This window comes from Typha angustifolia, chromosome 15 (genome assembly GCF_048772165.1).
Source record: "Typha angustifolia cultivar Huaian chromosome 15, ASM4877216v1, whole genome shotgun sequence".
In the NCBI taxonomy this organism is placed as follows: Eukaryota; Viridiplantae; Streptophyta; class Magnoliopsida; order Poales; family Typhaceae; genus Typha; species Typha angustifolia.
Genome location: NC_133253.1, coordinates 14115176 through 14130828, shown reverse-complemented (window position 1 = coordinate 14130828; position 15653 = coordinate 14115176). Strand labels below are relative to the sequence as shown.

General features: G+C 39.5%; 1 protein-coding gene across 1 annotated transcript; it reads right to left on the bottom strand.

The window, feature by feature from the left end:
- Positions 1–13944: 13944 nt before the first annotated feature.
- LOC140779113 (protein RADIALIS-like 3) lies at positions 13945–15442 on the bottom strand. The gene is made up of 2 exons (XM_073124085.1): positions 15076–15442; positions 13945–14231 (listed from the first exon to the last, which is right to left on the bottom strand). Exon 1 carries the CDS (start codon positions 15347–15349, stop codon positions 15104–15106), a length of 246 nt encoding a protein of 81 aa, XP_072980186.1. The 5' UTR covers positions 15350–15442; the 3' UTR covers positions 13945–14231; positions 15076–15103.
- Positions 15443–15653: the final 211 nt, after the last annotated feature.

Here is a 15653-nt window from a genome sequence, read left to right as displayed (position 1 = left end):
GACCATGGACGCATTCAGATACTTCCGGATGTAGGCCTCGTATGGACTCAAAGAGACTACTATAAAGTTGTTCATGGCCTGGAGTATGATAGGAGCTAAGGGCATTCGAACGTGCTTATGAGGTATGCCAACAGGCAAAATTCGACTCACTAAGGCCAGCGAGACTACTCTAGTCATTGCCCATACCAGAGAGGATTTGGGAGGATATCTCCATAAACTTTATTGAGGGCTTATCTTCTATGAGGGGGTATGTTATGAACCAGTCTAATCCGATCCACAATGTTTTTGGACTTAATGAAGCACGTAACTTTCAAAGGAATCTGTGAACAATCTAACCGAATCCTCCTAAATTTTGGATATGTTGTTTCTCTTAGAAAGAGTTTTCCAACGAATCAAGATCATAGAATTTAGACAGTTAGATCTCAAGATATCGACCAAACAGTAGCCGAAGGTCAATTAGATCCTAGCATGATAGCCCTCCAATGGCTAGATGGATGCTAGGTTTAGTTCTTGGTGTGAAGGAGAAAAAATTATTGTAGAAGAGGAAGGTCAGAAGCTGGAACAGACTGACCAAAAACTTGGGCGGTGGAAAAAGGGAGGTGGGAGAGGCTCCACATATATATAGAGGCTCACCCTAGGGACTCATCAACTAAATTAAATAACTCTAACAAATCCTAATAAATCAACAACTAAGTTAAAACCCTAACAAACCAACTAAACCAGTCTTCCTTATCTTTTCAGATTAACCCTTTATTTTGTCATAGATAAATTCCGAATCTAGAGAAGTCATGAATATAAAAGTTGTAGATCTGGAGGTTGGCGACCTTATCCAACTAGTTTGATATTATTTGGACATATGTAGAATATTTTGCAAATATTTTCCCAAAATTGCGTAGAATTGGATTTAGCTAATTAAATAAAATTTTAACCTACTAAGACTCTAACTAAACCAAATAACCAAATAAGATAATTAGACTCAATCCATTAAGCCTAATCTCTTTTTGATGTGATCCGATCTGACCCGGTTCACATCAATCCACCACACTTCTAACCACCTTGTCCTCAAGGTGTCCATGGTGGTTCTCAAACCTTCCGTATTTGCCAAATCGTTCCCAACAACATCCGAGCCGAATCCAGGAGTGCAAAACTTGTGGAGGAGGCCATGGCTCGGCCAAGCGTAACACAATGTAGCACGTTGATTTGTGCTCGACCAATTAGTCCAAAGCTAAGATTTAACTCACCCACAATCCAATGTACGCTCGAGTCTTGTTTAGGCCTCGCGCAAGGGCTGATCTGTTTAGGCTTTGGCACATTGCTTATGGGCTGAGGAGGTTGTCCTTTAGATTGGTAAGAAACTTGATGGGCTGCCATGACCATAGGATCGGGCCGTCGAGGTTTTAGATCCTCGATATCTTTCAAAGCTTTGATGCCCTCAATCAGCGGCTCGAGTGGCGATTGGTAATGGCTAACAACCACTTTGGGATTCCTAGTTGTTAGTGTGGGCTATAAGGTCTCTTTTGATGGTGATGTATACCTCGGTGATCCTTGGTCAGGCACCGATCGTTGTTGAGGAGATGATGAAGCCAATCGGTTCATGACATATTCCTTTAAATCATTGTGATCCTTTTGTATTGCATCAACTCTATGTAGCAATGCTTGGAACATACCCCTAAGTTCATTCACTAAGCCCATATTAACACTCATGGACGTTGGTTAACTCGGTCCTACCGTGGTTATTCTAAAAGAATCGACCTCATGGTTAGGGTTATCGTGGGTTGAGTCTTCCCTTGTCGGTGTGCTCTCTATTGGTCTCCTTGTTGATGTCATCTTCCTTGTTTCCACCATTAATAGAGGTCTGAGGTTTGCCTAACTCTGATACCAGTTGTTACGAACCAACCTAATCCAATCCGCAATAGTTTTGGACTCAATGAAGTACGTAACTTTCAAGGGAATCTGTGAAGAATCTAACCAATGGATTGTCCTGAATCCAAGATCATAGAATTCGAACAGTTAGATCTTAAGATATCAATCAAATAATAGCCGAAGGTCAATTAGATCCTAGCTTGATAGCCCTCTAATGGTTAGATGGATGTTAGGTTTAGTTCTTGGTGTGAAGGGTACTCATCATCATCATACTCCAATTAAGGTTTCCTCAACATATATATAGAGGCTCACCCTAGGGACTCATCAACTAAATTAAACAACTCTAACAAATCCTAACAAATCAACAACTAAGTTAAAACCCTAACAAACCAACTAAACTAGTCTTCCTTATCTTCTCAGATTGACCCTTCATTTTGTTATAGATAGATTTCAAATCTAAAAAAGTTATGAATATCAAAGTTGTAGATCTTGAGGTTGGCGACCTTATCCAACCAGTTTGATATTATTTGGACATGTGTAGAATATTCTGTGAATATTTTTCCAAAATTGTATAGAGTTGGATTTAGCTAATTAAATAAAATTTTAACCTACTAAGACTCTAACTAAACTAAATAACCAAGTAAGATAATTAGATTCAATCCATTGAGCCTAATCTCCCTTTGATATGATCCAATCTGACCCGGTTTGCATCAGGGTACTTGGTCATATTTGTGGTGGTAGACAAGCTGAGTAAGTATGCTCACTTCTCAGCCCTAGCGCACTCATATTCAGCAAAGACGACTGCAGAGGTGTTCGTACACGACATTACTAGACTTTAGGCATGCCGTGTTCGATTGTATCCGACCGAGACAGAGTCTACATTAGTGACATTTGGACCAAGTACTTCGTACTCCAAGGTACTCGGTTGAACCTCAGTTCATCTTATAACCCACAAACAAATGACCAAACTGAGATGGTGAACGGACATAGAGCAGTACCCCTATAGTGCCTTATGGGCGAGAGACTGAGGAGATGGCTCGACTACTTACCGTGGGCGGAGTGGTCCTATAATACTACATTTCACAACACCATCGAGATGACACCATTCGAGGCGGTGTATGGTAGGTCACCGCCGACCTTAAGGACATATGACCCTGAGGCATCAGCAGTGAGGACGGAGATAGAGATGGAGCTAGTAGATTGGGATGTGGTTCTACGGAGGTTATGGGAGCACATGACGACGACCCGAAACTACATGAAGCAAGTGTATGATCACCGACATCAGGAGTTGGAGTTTGAGGTCAGAGACCTTGTATTTGTTTGAGCTCGGCCATATCGGCAAGTTACCCTACGTCTTGTACTCAATCCCAAGTTAGCTCATTGATATTTTAGACTGTTCCACATATTGGAGCGAGTGGGACTTGTTGCGTACAGATTAGAGTTGTTGGATGGATCCCAGGTTCATCCCGTGTTTCATGTATTGCTACTACGGGCGAGAGTAGGGGCGGATCAGGCAGTGAGCACATAGATACCCGATCCAATGGAGGAGATATAGGCATACGAGCCGGTGTGTCCGTTGGCGATACGAAGGTGTTGTTGAGAAGGTCAACTAGAGACTGAGATCTTGGTAGAGTGGCTTGGACGGCATTCCAATGAGGCCACATGGGAGTCTGAGGGGGATATCATGGAACCCTTTCTGAACTTCTCACCTTGAGGTCAAGGTGATGAAAGCGTGGTGGATTAATGCAACTAGAGCTGGATCAATTTGTATCAAGAGAAATAAATTTATTTTGGAAGAAAATAAAGCTTTTTGTCATGGGGCATTCGAACGTAGGGGATTGCATTCGAATGCACTACGTGAACACCTACATGCATTTGCAAATGCAAAGAATGAGATTTGTGCGTTCGAACGCTTGCACACGTTCGCAAAGACAGAAAACAAGAAATTCACATTCGAACGGCCTTGAGCGTGTTCGAACACACCGCGGCGAGAACAATTCATTTTTATGATTTTATTTTTGTTGTTTGAGTCCAAAGGGTAGTCTCTAAGTATTACGGAGGGTACCCTAGTTCGGTTATGTTATGGAATCATATTTTCTTCTCCTATCTCTCTCTCTATCCCTCCTTCTTTCTCTTCTTCCTCCTTCTTGCCCTAATTTCTTATCATCCCCTAACCTTCATTGATTAGAACCTTCTCCTCGTCTATTACGACCCTACTTCTTCTAGGAGGACCTCTTCCTTTCATCCTATTTCCCTCTTAGTTGCAAATATCCAAATCCACATATCATCTTCATCCTCCCCTTCCATCACCATCAATATCTCCCTTCAATCCAAATAACCAATCCCATCCCTCATTGGTCCGGTTCGTAATAGGGAGGTTGTGCCTCCCTTCTAAACTAGGGACTACCAAGCTCAGGATGGGGATGCCTAGCTCCAGCGCACTAGAACTCGAGCGCTCGTGCGAGCCCGAGTGTGCCGGGTTCAGGCTGGTCGTGCCCATCCCGATGGTGCCAGTCTCGGGCTGGCTCCACCTAGCCCGAGTGTGCCAACCTTTGCCCAGCTCAAGCATTGGGATGCGAGTTGGGCTTGGCTAGCTCAAGCTTGAGTGCTAGGCTGTGGGCTAGGCTTGGCCCAACCCGACAAGCTCTACCTTGGGGCCGGTTTAACCCCTTGCTTGTTAAATCGGGCCTTTTGGGGTTTCGTCTCACTTATTCTTGGGGCAGGGTAGGGATTGAACCAGATTTTCGTTTCCTCCTTATCATGATCTATAGCATTAATATTAATTGTCCCCTTTTTTTGTCCCTCGTAAATTTAGGATTTTCGTGCTGACCTAGTGATTTAGTAGGGACTACTCATTGCCAAGGATTTTTAAATGAATCTAGGCAAATGGTCTATCAACTCTGATTATTGTTTGATGTGATGAATGCCATGCTAATCCATACATTGTAGCAAAAGCTTGTCTGATTAACAAGGTTCTTGACATGATTTGTTATTAATTTAATTATGATGTGCAACTCATTCACATGCTTGACTATCCTTGCTTACTATCATGTTATGCTAATCTTGTTTATCTTACCATGCCACTTGCACATGTGCATGACCTAAAAAGAGATAATTTCTATGTCTCAACAATACTCGACACCTCCCTAGTTATGATTAGGAGCGGGGATATTTATAGTATTATATAGTAGGGCCTACGCTTGAGATCTCAGTATATGGAACCCAAATAATCAAGCAACCGTTTCGTCGGGCGATTTACTATCAATTGATGAAAATTAACCCCTTTTGGGTGTTTAAATTAGAGGGTAAGGGTAGAATGACGTAGACCTAGCAATACCCGATGATGTAGGGTAAAGGTGTCCGTGAGTGATAACTCGCAAGATTACTGCACCATGGTGCAATGATGTGGAGCCATAGGCTTAGATGATCGTGTCGATGTGCGTTACTAACTTCAGTGATTGGCTTACGACTAGAGTCCTTAGTCTTGCGAGGCGGATAACCGATTATGTTGTCCATCGGGTTACGAGCAGATGATTCTATCGCTAGGGTCTACCCTCTATTGAGGGCCGTTATGATTGTTGAGCAAGTGTGGATGGCCGAGGGCCTGTGTAACAAGGCATGCCCTGTATAAACAATGCGTAAAATAATTGTAGTCTTGTTGGACCATGCTTGTCATTTCATGACATGTATACTTCAATTTACAATATATTCACTTACATAGTGCACTTTCCATAATCTTATTTTAAGTTTGGTATATTATTATTCATATTGATTAACTAGTGATAGTGCCATTTGCTAAGCATTAGGCTCATTTCGTTGTTGACATTAAATGCAGATTGACTTGTACCCTAACGGGGTACCTGGTAGTAATTAGCTAATATGGTAATAGGCCTTTCACTTTTATGCTTCATTCTGAACTCATGTTAAGAGATTTGTGTCCCCTTATTGTAGCTACTCCAAGTATGCACTTTTGTAGGGGATGCTTACCCCCCCCCCCCCCCCCCGCTCGATTATATTATGGATAGATTTATTATGGCATGTAGGCCCGTTGTTTGCCTAAACTTAGATTCATTCAACGATAATTATCAACACATGTCCACTCCTATTTATAGGAGTAAAATTCCTCGTGGATAGGATCCACATATTGATTATCTGCTTTAATTGAAATTTAATGTAATAAAATAAATCTAACTAACTAACTAACTAACTAACTCAATTTGGCTCGACTTTACTCAACCGACTCGACTACCTTAACCCACGTGGTCGAATCGTAACAATCCTCTACGCTTCCAATACCTTGTCTTCAAGGTGACTAGTACGCGAGCTAGATATTCTAGCTCATGTCGTGCTCGTGGACTCGTAGGTCTGTATGAAGGTCAAGCTTAGTTAGCTAATGTGGCTCCATCGAGTCATTTGACTAGTCATCCGCGAGCCCTAAGTCATGCTCATGGGTTCCTAATTGGTTCACGCGAGGTGGTCAAGTCAAATCATAAAAATTCAGCACACCTTGAGATACGTGCACTTCATCTCTCCTATAGGATTGCCCTAACCCTAACCTTAGGATTGAAATTAATTTTCTGCTTAAGGGCATCGCTGTGGGCTACATGGATGTCGGTTGAGCTAATCAAACGACCCAGCCCACCCGTGCCTCACTCGATTTGGACTAGGCTAAGCTCGGCCTAGACTCGATTTAGGCCCAACTAGGCCTAAGCCTGAACTACCCATTAGCAGCACGAGCTAGCCCTTTGCCTGCATGGACTGGCCTAGAAGCCCAGTACGAAAGCCCGCCTGTTAGCCCATAGGAAAGCCTGTCTATTTGGCCTGACCAAGTAATTGCTTAATCTGGGAGAAGGAGTTCTTCAGGTCCATTATGGAAGACGCAACGCCCGCTCCAATGGATCGCTACTTGTCACCGAAGCATAGCATGGTGGGTGTCTCATGCTTGGATTCTTCCTTGAAGACCACATTGATATCCCATTGTCACGAACATGCCTCAGTTCGAGTACTCAGACATGACCTTGTCGGTGAGTCGCGGCTTAGGAGGAGCTCGGTTGGGCCACCCCAAAAGAGTAGCTTGATCGCTGTGCTGTGCAGAATTGGAGGGGGACCAATGGTATTTCCCTTGGATACATTAGGAGGAGGAGAAGAAGAAGTAGTTCAGATGGATTTAATTTAATCAATCGAGTTGTATAAATAAAGAAGAGGAGGAGGCGTTTGACTTGGACGAGCCAGGATAAGGTACTATTAGCTAGTGATATCTCTTTATATGTAGTCTGACACATTTGAGCTCACAACCCAACATTGTTGTCATTTGATAGTGAATCATAAATGTAATAGTCCTTTACAATTAGATGTTTTGTTTTCTCATTCCAGGATTTATAAATAGTGTTGTGGAATTCAATTTCATCACCTAAAATATTATGAATGTCCACATAGGTTGGCAGGCCTCCGTATCTAGTTTGTCATCCTTATTTACAGTTTCTCTATCACAATAACAGCATATATTTCTATATGTGGCTTATTAGTGTAACCAACGAATAATTTTACTACATTTATGGTTGTTCAAAAGATAGTGCACACATAATCAACCCCTTTAATTAATTTAAAAATTATACAAAAGATGGGAGGAATTTTCTTTTCTCTTTCTATTTCGCATTATAGAATGGACACACCCAAATTAATTAACAACTATCCACCAATCCATCATTAACATAATTCATCTTTTAGTTGTGAGAAAAAGTAAAAATACTTTACATCATTCAATCAAGATGTAAAAACTAACTACTATATTATCTATCATGAAGTGTTTCATTCCCTTGCGATCTAGAGTCAACAACATACAAATCCTAGAGGCATATCAATGCTTCAATTATATCTTGTCACAAATATGATTTACACTTATCGATCAATTACCCACTTGTAGTCTAGGAGGTTATCTCAAGAATGCTTAAAGATCTACAGTATGATTAGCTGGTGCGTGGTTCCGAAGATGAGATTTTCATCTCTCTCATTTATTATACACCGATAATTGTCCGTTTGTTCATAATTCTTCCACCATAGAGATTGTGAAATTGATGTGAGTCCTAAAATATTTCAAGAAATTATATGAGAAGAAATTATTAATGGTTAGTTGAGTCTAGTGTTATATACTATTTTCTTAAGACTAATTTGTTCTCCATTAGTTGCTCTTGAAATAGTAGATGTAGGTCTCCCAGGATAAAATAAATACTTTGCACACGAAAGAAAGCTATTATCTGAGTGCCTTGTCAAACTAGAATAATGCAGTGCTCTCTCTCAAATGCAAAAGCAGAAGACTAAATAATGTATGAATGTAATGAACTAATTCAATTTATTTAACTAATGTAGATTGTAGGCATATTTAAAAAATTGAACAACCATGACGATGGGATCACAATGAAAGGATGCATCTATTCACAATAGGTTAACTACTTCATCTGAAGGGACGCACCACTTTTGGTCCAATTCAACCTGAGCCAGACTGAAAATCATATTAGGCAAAAAAATAATTTTAGACTTGACCCACGAATGTGAGCTGAATTGAGTTGAGTTAGGCGGAAACATGCATGTGAGTTATTTTGCATAAATTCCTTTACCCATAAAATGTGTGCCTCTTTTGGGGCTCAAAGTTAATGAGAATTTTGACACTTATGTACCCTACCAATATTTCTCAAATAGTTAATGTGGTACTAAAATTATTTATTTTTATTTTCTATTGACATGGCAAGTTGTTTTAAAGTTAATTTTTATTTACTTCTCTTTATAGATTTGAATTAGTGAATATATAATATTAAAGTATTATTTGAGCTCTTCTAATTCTACTATTAATTTATCATTAATAATGTACGAATCCCACTTAAATCTGAGATTAAAATTTATATAATATTCATCTTCAAATATATAATATTTTCAACAAATTATTAGAATCTAGAAACACAAGCGAATTGTTTAAGGTGCTATGCAACTTGTGGAGGCAGGTAAGGTGGTATTACTTTGGTCAACCCTACTTAGCATCCTAATATATATGATGTTGGTGATAGTATTGCAATCTCAGTACTCCAACATATTGGGAAAAATGCCTGTAACTTTCAATGGATAGGGCGACACAGGGATTTTTCCATACAACTAGAGTTAGTATGCTCACCTAAAGAGTAGGGTGCTCTCGACTTCTTGCGATTTTCAATTTGGTAGGGAGCATTACATATTAAGCATTCTTACGAGTAGTTGAATGAGGAAGAGACGATATAGATCTTAATCTTGCGTGCAAAGTATAATTGGGAAGTGGCATGGTCTATTAACAAATCTAGAGTTCAAGCATATAGAATCAGTGAGCTAAGCGACTCAGGGTGTATATAAAGGCTCAATAGAGACCTAGTGTGTATAGCCAATTCCATTTTGTAAGCTCCCTTGCTAGATTGCTAATTCACCTAAGCTAGATACTATTAGTACAAATTGTTGGTGAGATTGGTTTCAATGATAGTTCATTTTGGATGTTCTATAAAGATAGAAAGATGACAACCTCTTCAGTATAACATTGGCTTATGTAAAAACAACACCATAGACTGACGTCTTTACATCATTAGTATTCAATTTGGAGAGTACCATGCAGACCTCGAATCCTCTATATATAAGTTGTAGAATAGTTTCAAAAATTGTCAACTATTGTCTTTTCCTATGTTACTTTGCTCAGGAGATGTGATAACTCATTGGGTTGGATAGTTGTCGGAGTAGATCTATCTTAGGAATTGATAGCTTTTGAGAATTGTTGTTGCTTTCCTCCTTTGAAAAGGAAATTTTGGAATGAAAAGTTAAGACAGCATATACGATTTGGTGGCTATGAAAGTAGCATCTTTCTCTTATATATGAGACAAGTACCTTAAAGGAGGCAGAGATGGCCGAGCTCATCAAATGGCAAGAAAAAGGATTCTCACTATCATGGTGTCATCATATGGATATGAAAATGGAGACAATATACAATATAAGGATTACATGCAGCTATTCTTATAGGTTGATGCTACTTCTTACAATACATTAGAGTGGCAAGTGCCGATGTTTGTGCATTTTCACCTTCTTGAGAGCGATTTGTGGTAGGAAAAGATGAGTTGTTTCTCAATTCTCACGATAAGCTGAGTTATGAGCACTTTTATTTGAACCTACTACTAAAATAAAAAGGCTTATGGAGTGTCTAAAAATTGAATGAGATGCTTAATGATGATCAACCTTGGCCAAATGAGCTGTCCAATTTTTTATAAGAGGTTTAGTGTATTTTTACTAGTTTTAAAAGTATTTCTTTTATGTTATCCTAAGAGATTGCAATACGGAGATAAATTCATTAGCTTAAGAAGGGGTTCACATGGTTTAAAATCATGCCTTCCTAGTGCTAGTTTAACATCTTGATAAAAAATAAATAAAAATAAAAATAATTTGAGCGCACTTCTGAGGCACACGGGCTACCTTCCTTTTTTCCTATCCCTCTTTTTTTCCTTCTTTCTTTTTTTTTTCATTCCTTCCCTCCTTGCAACCATTTCCTCAAGCTTCTCAATAAGCCAGAGCGCCGCCAAAACATGTTGTGGCTATATAATGGCTCGTTGGTGAGTCCTTCTAAACCTGTGCAAGTTAATTTAGTTATACTTGCATTATTAGCCTTTTCCCTCTCTTTCTTTCTCGTTTGGTCTCGTCGGTCAATTGGCTGGCCGGGCACCTCAGGTCACCGCTGTGCTGGTCTGAGGAGCTGCACATCATGAAGCTCGCATGATTGGGGCCCTTGGTAGGCTCTCCTTGCTTTTGTGAGGGGCCACACCAAGTGGCTTCTTCCCATTGACTTTTGAGGGTGAATCTAGCCACCGCCGGCACCATATCCTCCTCTTGTCTAGTCAAAAGTTTTCCTCATCATGAGACAAAGCTCCATATGTCATCCTTTACTACCTTCGTGTTAGTTAACTCATCCCTTGGCTGTCGGCCTTAGTGTGGGGCTTTGATCACTATTAGTCACCTCGACCAACTATGCGCCACCTCATGTGGATTGTGTACATCATGTGGGTGAGTATGGTACGGTTGGTTGAGAGTGTTGGTGGCAGGGCTATCGTTGACCCTCCTTCCCTCCCTGGGTCATAGAGCCCTCGTTGTAAAGGCTCCTTGCTCCATCTCTAACTAAGTTGCACTTTGGGTGCCATTTGGTTGGTGCACCAACCTTGGTTGCCTATAGTGGTGCATGCCAACAAACATGTCCTTCCTCTTTGTAAGTCTTTTATCGAGTGAGGGGAATGAGGTGGTAGGGTGCAATGTTGTTAAGTTGGGCTGCCTAGCCCAACTCTATTTTGGTTGGGATGTAGGTAGCCTAACTCAAGTGGTGATTAGGCTATGGCCTAAGTGGTGGTTGGGTTGTGAGCAGCCCAACCTAAGTTTGTGGTGTGTTGGGCTACAGGGAGCTCAACCCAAGTGTGTGAGGATAGCCTAGCCCAAATTTCTTTATTAGATAGTTTGGGCTTCGGGCCCAAGCTTAGTGGGTCAAGTTAGTGGTCTTTAGGTTGGTTGCAGCCCAACCCATTTCTTTGGGCCTTGGGCTGACCCAAATATATTAAGTTGTTTCATCTGTTTATGTATTTTTAATATTTTATCTAATTATCTATGTCAATGGTATATTCAATTAATTATTTTAGAGGATCATTTACTAGTCATAATAATTGTTGTAAATTAATTTTAATGGATTTAGACTATGGTTGCTTGCTAGTTCTTTATCTAATTGTTGGTTAAATTATTTTGACTAAAAGAGTCGTTGCTCTGAGTATATCCGTATTAATTGCTTCTATCGGAGAATTTATACAGATCAGTATAAGAAAATAATATTAAGCAAGTCCTCCTATTTAATGAAGCTTATTTATTAAATATTGTCTATGTGATCTACTATAAATTGATAATAATAATTGGAACGATAACTTGTTACATTTAATGATATGTTAGGTGTCAATATAGCTATGCTAGCTCTATCTGATTAATAAATATGAAATTTTTTAGATGGATACACCAAACCCTATAGTGAACATCAATAGGATTATTTAATCAATCGGTATTTGGAATGTGGTGCTTATGTTTTTATTGCTTCGTTATCGAGTTGGATTTTGTACCATGCGAGGACGATACTGTGGCATAATTAGAGCCAATTATTTATGAAGTGATGTTAGGCAAGTGAAACCTCTATAATCTAGAAATAGTGTAGATAATGCAATAACTTATCTTATGACATCATCATATTTATATTATGTATGTGCATATATTTTCTTACTATTATTAATATACATTATGCATGTTAATTTTATCTTGTTGTTCGACAAGATTTTATGTATTATGATTTCTACGCATATTTATTGGGCATAATTATGTGTGATAGCATGTAACACATGATAATAATGTGTGTTCCATTATGCTTATTGTATTGTATAATATCATGTCACTTACACACATACACGACTAGAAAATGAGTGATTTATATGTCTCGATAGTATTCAACACCTCCCCAAATAGAGTTAAGGGCGAGAGATATTATTTGAGGTCTCAGTTTGTTAATCACAGTCAATTAGGCAGCCATTTCATTAGGCTATGGATGATTATAGATCGGTGAGAGTCAAACCTTTTAGAGTATTTAAGTTAGAAAGTGAAGGGTAGGATGACATAAACCTAGCGGTACTTAATGACAAAGGTGAGGACATCCATGAGTGACAATTTATAATTTTCCACACGGTGATATAATGATGTGAAGTCAAGGGCTCAAATAATAGTATTGATGTGCGATACTGATGGTGACGAATAATCGATCATATTGTTTGCCGGGTGATAGGCTGGCGAGTTACTGCTAAGATTTACCCTCTCTTATGGGTATTGTACGGTCCATTGTGAGCGTTATTGTGGCTTACAAGCAATTCTAAGCCTATAAGAGGAAGCACCATAAATGAAGATACTTCACTATGATTAGGATGGGTGTTTCATGTTGTGGTTTTATATGAGTATCAAAAATTCCATATATAGAGAAAAAAAATCAAACATAATTTATAATAATAATATATAGAGAAAAACATAGCAAAAGAATAAGGGGGGCAGATTATAGAGCTTGCTTTTTTGTTTTAAATTGACACTTGATTGACTTAGATCAATTTGCTAATTTTACGTCAAAATTTTTATGCCTTCAATTTGGGAAAAAAAAACTTGTGAGATTAAGAGAGAGAATGAGAATATGTGATGAATTTAGAAGAGATTATTCTCTATTTGTAGACAAAAGAGTTAAACTAAAGTTACCTTATTACCTCTCCAAAGTAGATATTTTGACTATTTAAAAGAGTAAATTTAGTAATTATACATTGTGTTACATAAGTACCTTTACAAATTAGTCATTCTTTTACTACCATAACCCAAAATCCCTTTTTCCTAGAGGAAAGATATTGCCATGTTGTCCACCCTATCCACCATAGAAAGAGGCACCGAACAGGACGACATAGCATAGGAAGGAAGAATAAGAATAATAGAATGAATCAAGATGGTGCGACCAACTTTGGACAAGGTAGCCCTCTTCTGACCATCATCAAGCTTGGCTTTGGCTCTAAAGACCAGGTTATCAATATGCCTCACAATGGCCTTAGCAAGGCTGATGTTAGCCCTACCACATATTTAACCATGGGGTCACATTTCTACGAGGATCGGGTTGCCTAATCCGATTGGTGGATCCAACATTTCCTATAAATATATATGTATATTTATTTATCTTTAAATTGTATCTGGGGTACAACTACCTCATATAATGTATATATATATATACTCGTCTATCAATGTGAAAAAAAGTATTTCTTCTTGCTAATTTGGCAGGCTGGGAGGCAGAACCTTCATATTAGAATGTAAGATGTAGGTCAATTTGCTCCCTAATAGCGAGCCATATTATACAAAGTCGAAGCAACAATATTCTAGCAGCTCATATGCTCGTTAGCTTAGCAATCAGGTCTTACAAGAATGTAACTTTGGACTGACTCATTGGAGTATTATATTTCCAAAGCTGATGAATAAGATTGCATGGGTCCAAACAGTTTATTTTATTTAGAAGTAAGTTCCATAGAGAAACAGAGAGTTTGCACACTTGGCAGTCTGCTTAATATATAATATACACAAGAGCCAGCTAGGGAGAACAGCACACACACATATATATTATCTAAATATTGGCAAACTCAAACTAAGTTTCTACTAATTTATCTTTCTTAGAGTAGTAGATACACAATCTTGCTTTCTTTGCTCTGCATCTATCTATCAGCACATAGAGAGTTGGATACATAGGACACTCCCCACCCACTATAACTTCAGAGTACATTGGCCTGCAAAAGTTTGAAAGAAAGTTTCATTATTATATTATTATATGTAAAGATACTGTCCTACTAAGAGTTTGGCCGACGTGGATTATCCTGTAGTGCTAATCCATATGTACGATAAAGCTGACGTGGTTAATTAGGAGGTCCAGCTACTTAGGCAACTCTCCATGCAATCATACTCCAAGACAGCAGGAAATTCCTGCAATTATGGGTGCAGGCAATCGACTGCAGTGGGGCTCTCCAAAATATAATATAATCATGTATTTTCCTAAATTAACCTCCGTCCCTTTTATAATCCAGTAACGATCGAGCCAGAAATTTTAATTAATTTATAGACGGTAATCTAATACTAAAATGTATTTATCTGGAAACAATATGAGTATATAAAAGAATATTTTAGATTTAAGGGCCGCCAACTAATGATATTTATTAAATTTATTAAAAATATATTAAATAAGCAAAGTTTCCAAATCAGGGGGGATGGCTCCCCATTGGGTATACATGGCTCTGCCCTCGGTCACATTGCAACCGTCCGCAGCCAATTATGAGGCGCCATGTAACCGACTGCAGCAAGTTCCTCCACAAATGCTCTATACAATCCGATGCCGACTCATGGAGTGGCACATGAAGCCGTATATGTGGATCAAATCTCACGTGAGATTGGTGGGTTGAGTTAGTGGCAAGAATATGTTTCTACGGACCAATCAACTTCAAGCCAGCCAGGATACAAAGAAGAAAGAAGAAGAAGAAGAAGAAGAAGAAGAACGACCATTTGCTTACTAGTGTTAGGGTGATAAGAGTCATACATAACTTCAACAACAATAGAGAGAGTGAGAGATAATCAAGAAACCTCTTTATCGGGGGCGGAGAACGCCGCCTCAGTTGGTGGCGGAGGAGTTGCCATTAGAGCGATAGTGGCCGCGGCCGGCCGACTCGATGTGGTTGAGGTCCTGGATGAGCTCCTGGTAGTGCTGCTTGACCTCCTCCACCGACTTCCCACCGACGGCGCGTGCCACATTCTGCCACCGGTCCGGGGTGTCCTTGTCGTAGACCGCCAGGGCCCTCTCGAACAGCTTGTTCTGCCTCTCCGTCCACGAGCTTCGTGACACGGATCCCGACGCCATTTCTTAGGACTGCAGGTTAATGGAGGAGTAGCGGAGGGTTGCAGGTTATGAGTAGCTGATATTTGGGTTGTGGAGGAGACATGCAATGGGGTGGCTCCTTATAAGCAGGAGAAGGGTTGGTGGGGGTCAAGATGGTGATTGCAAGCAGTACTGGGGCAAGTTGGCTATTAATATTGGCCAAATCTGGGGTATAAAACTATAATAAGATATTATTCGCTTGCATGAGAAAGTGAGAGCAGACAGGCGAAGGAAATAACCTGAGCCAGCTTATTCATGCTATAAAAATTAATTTGGGCCCCATTTT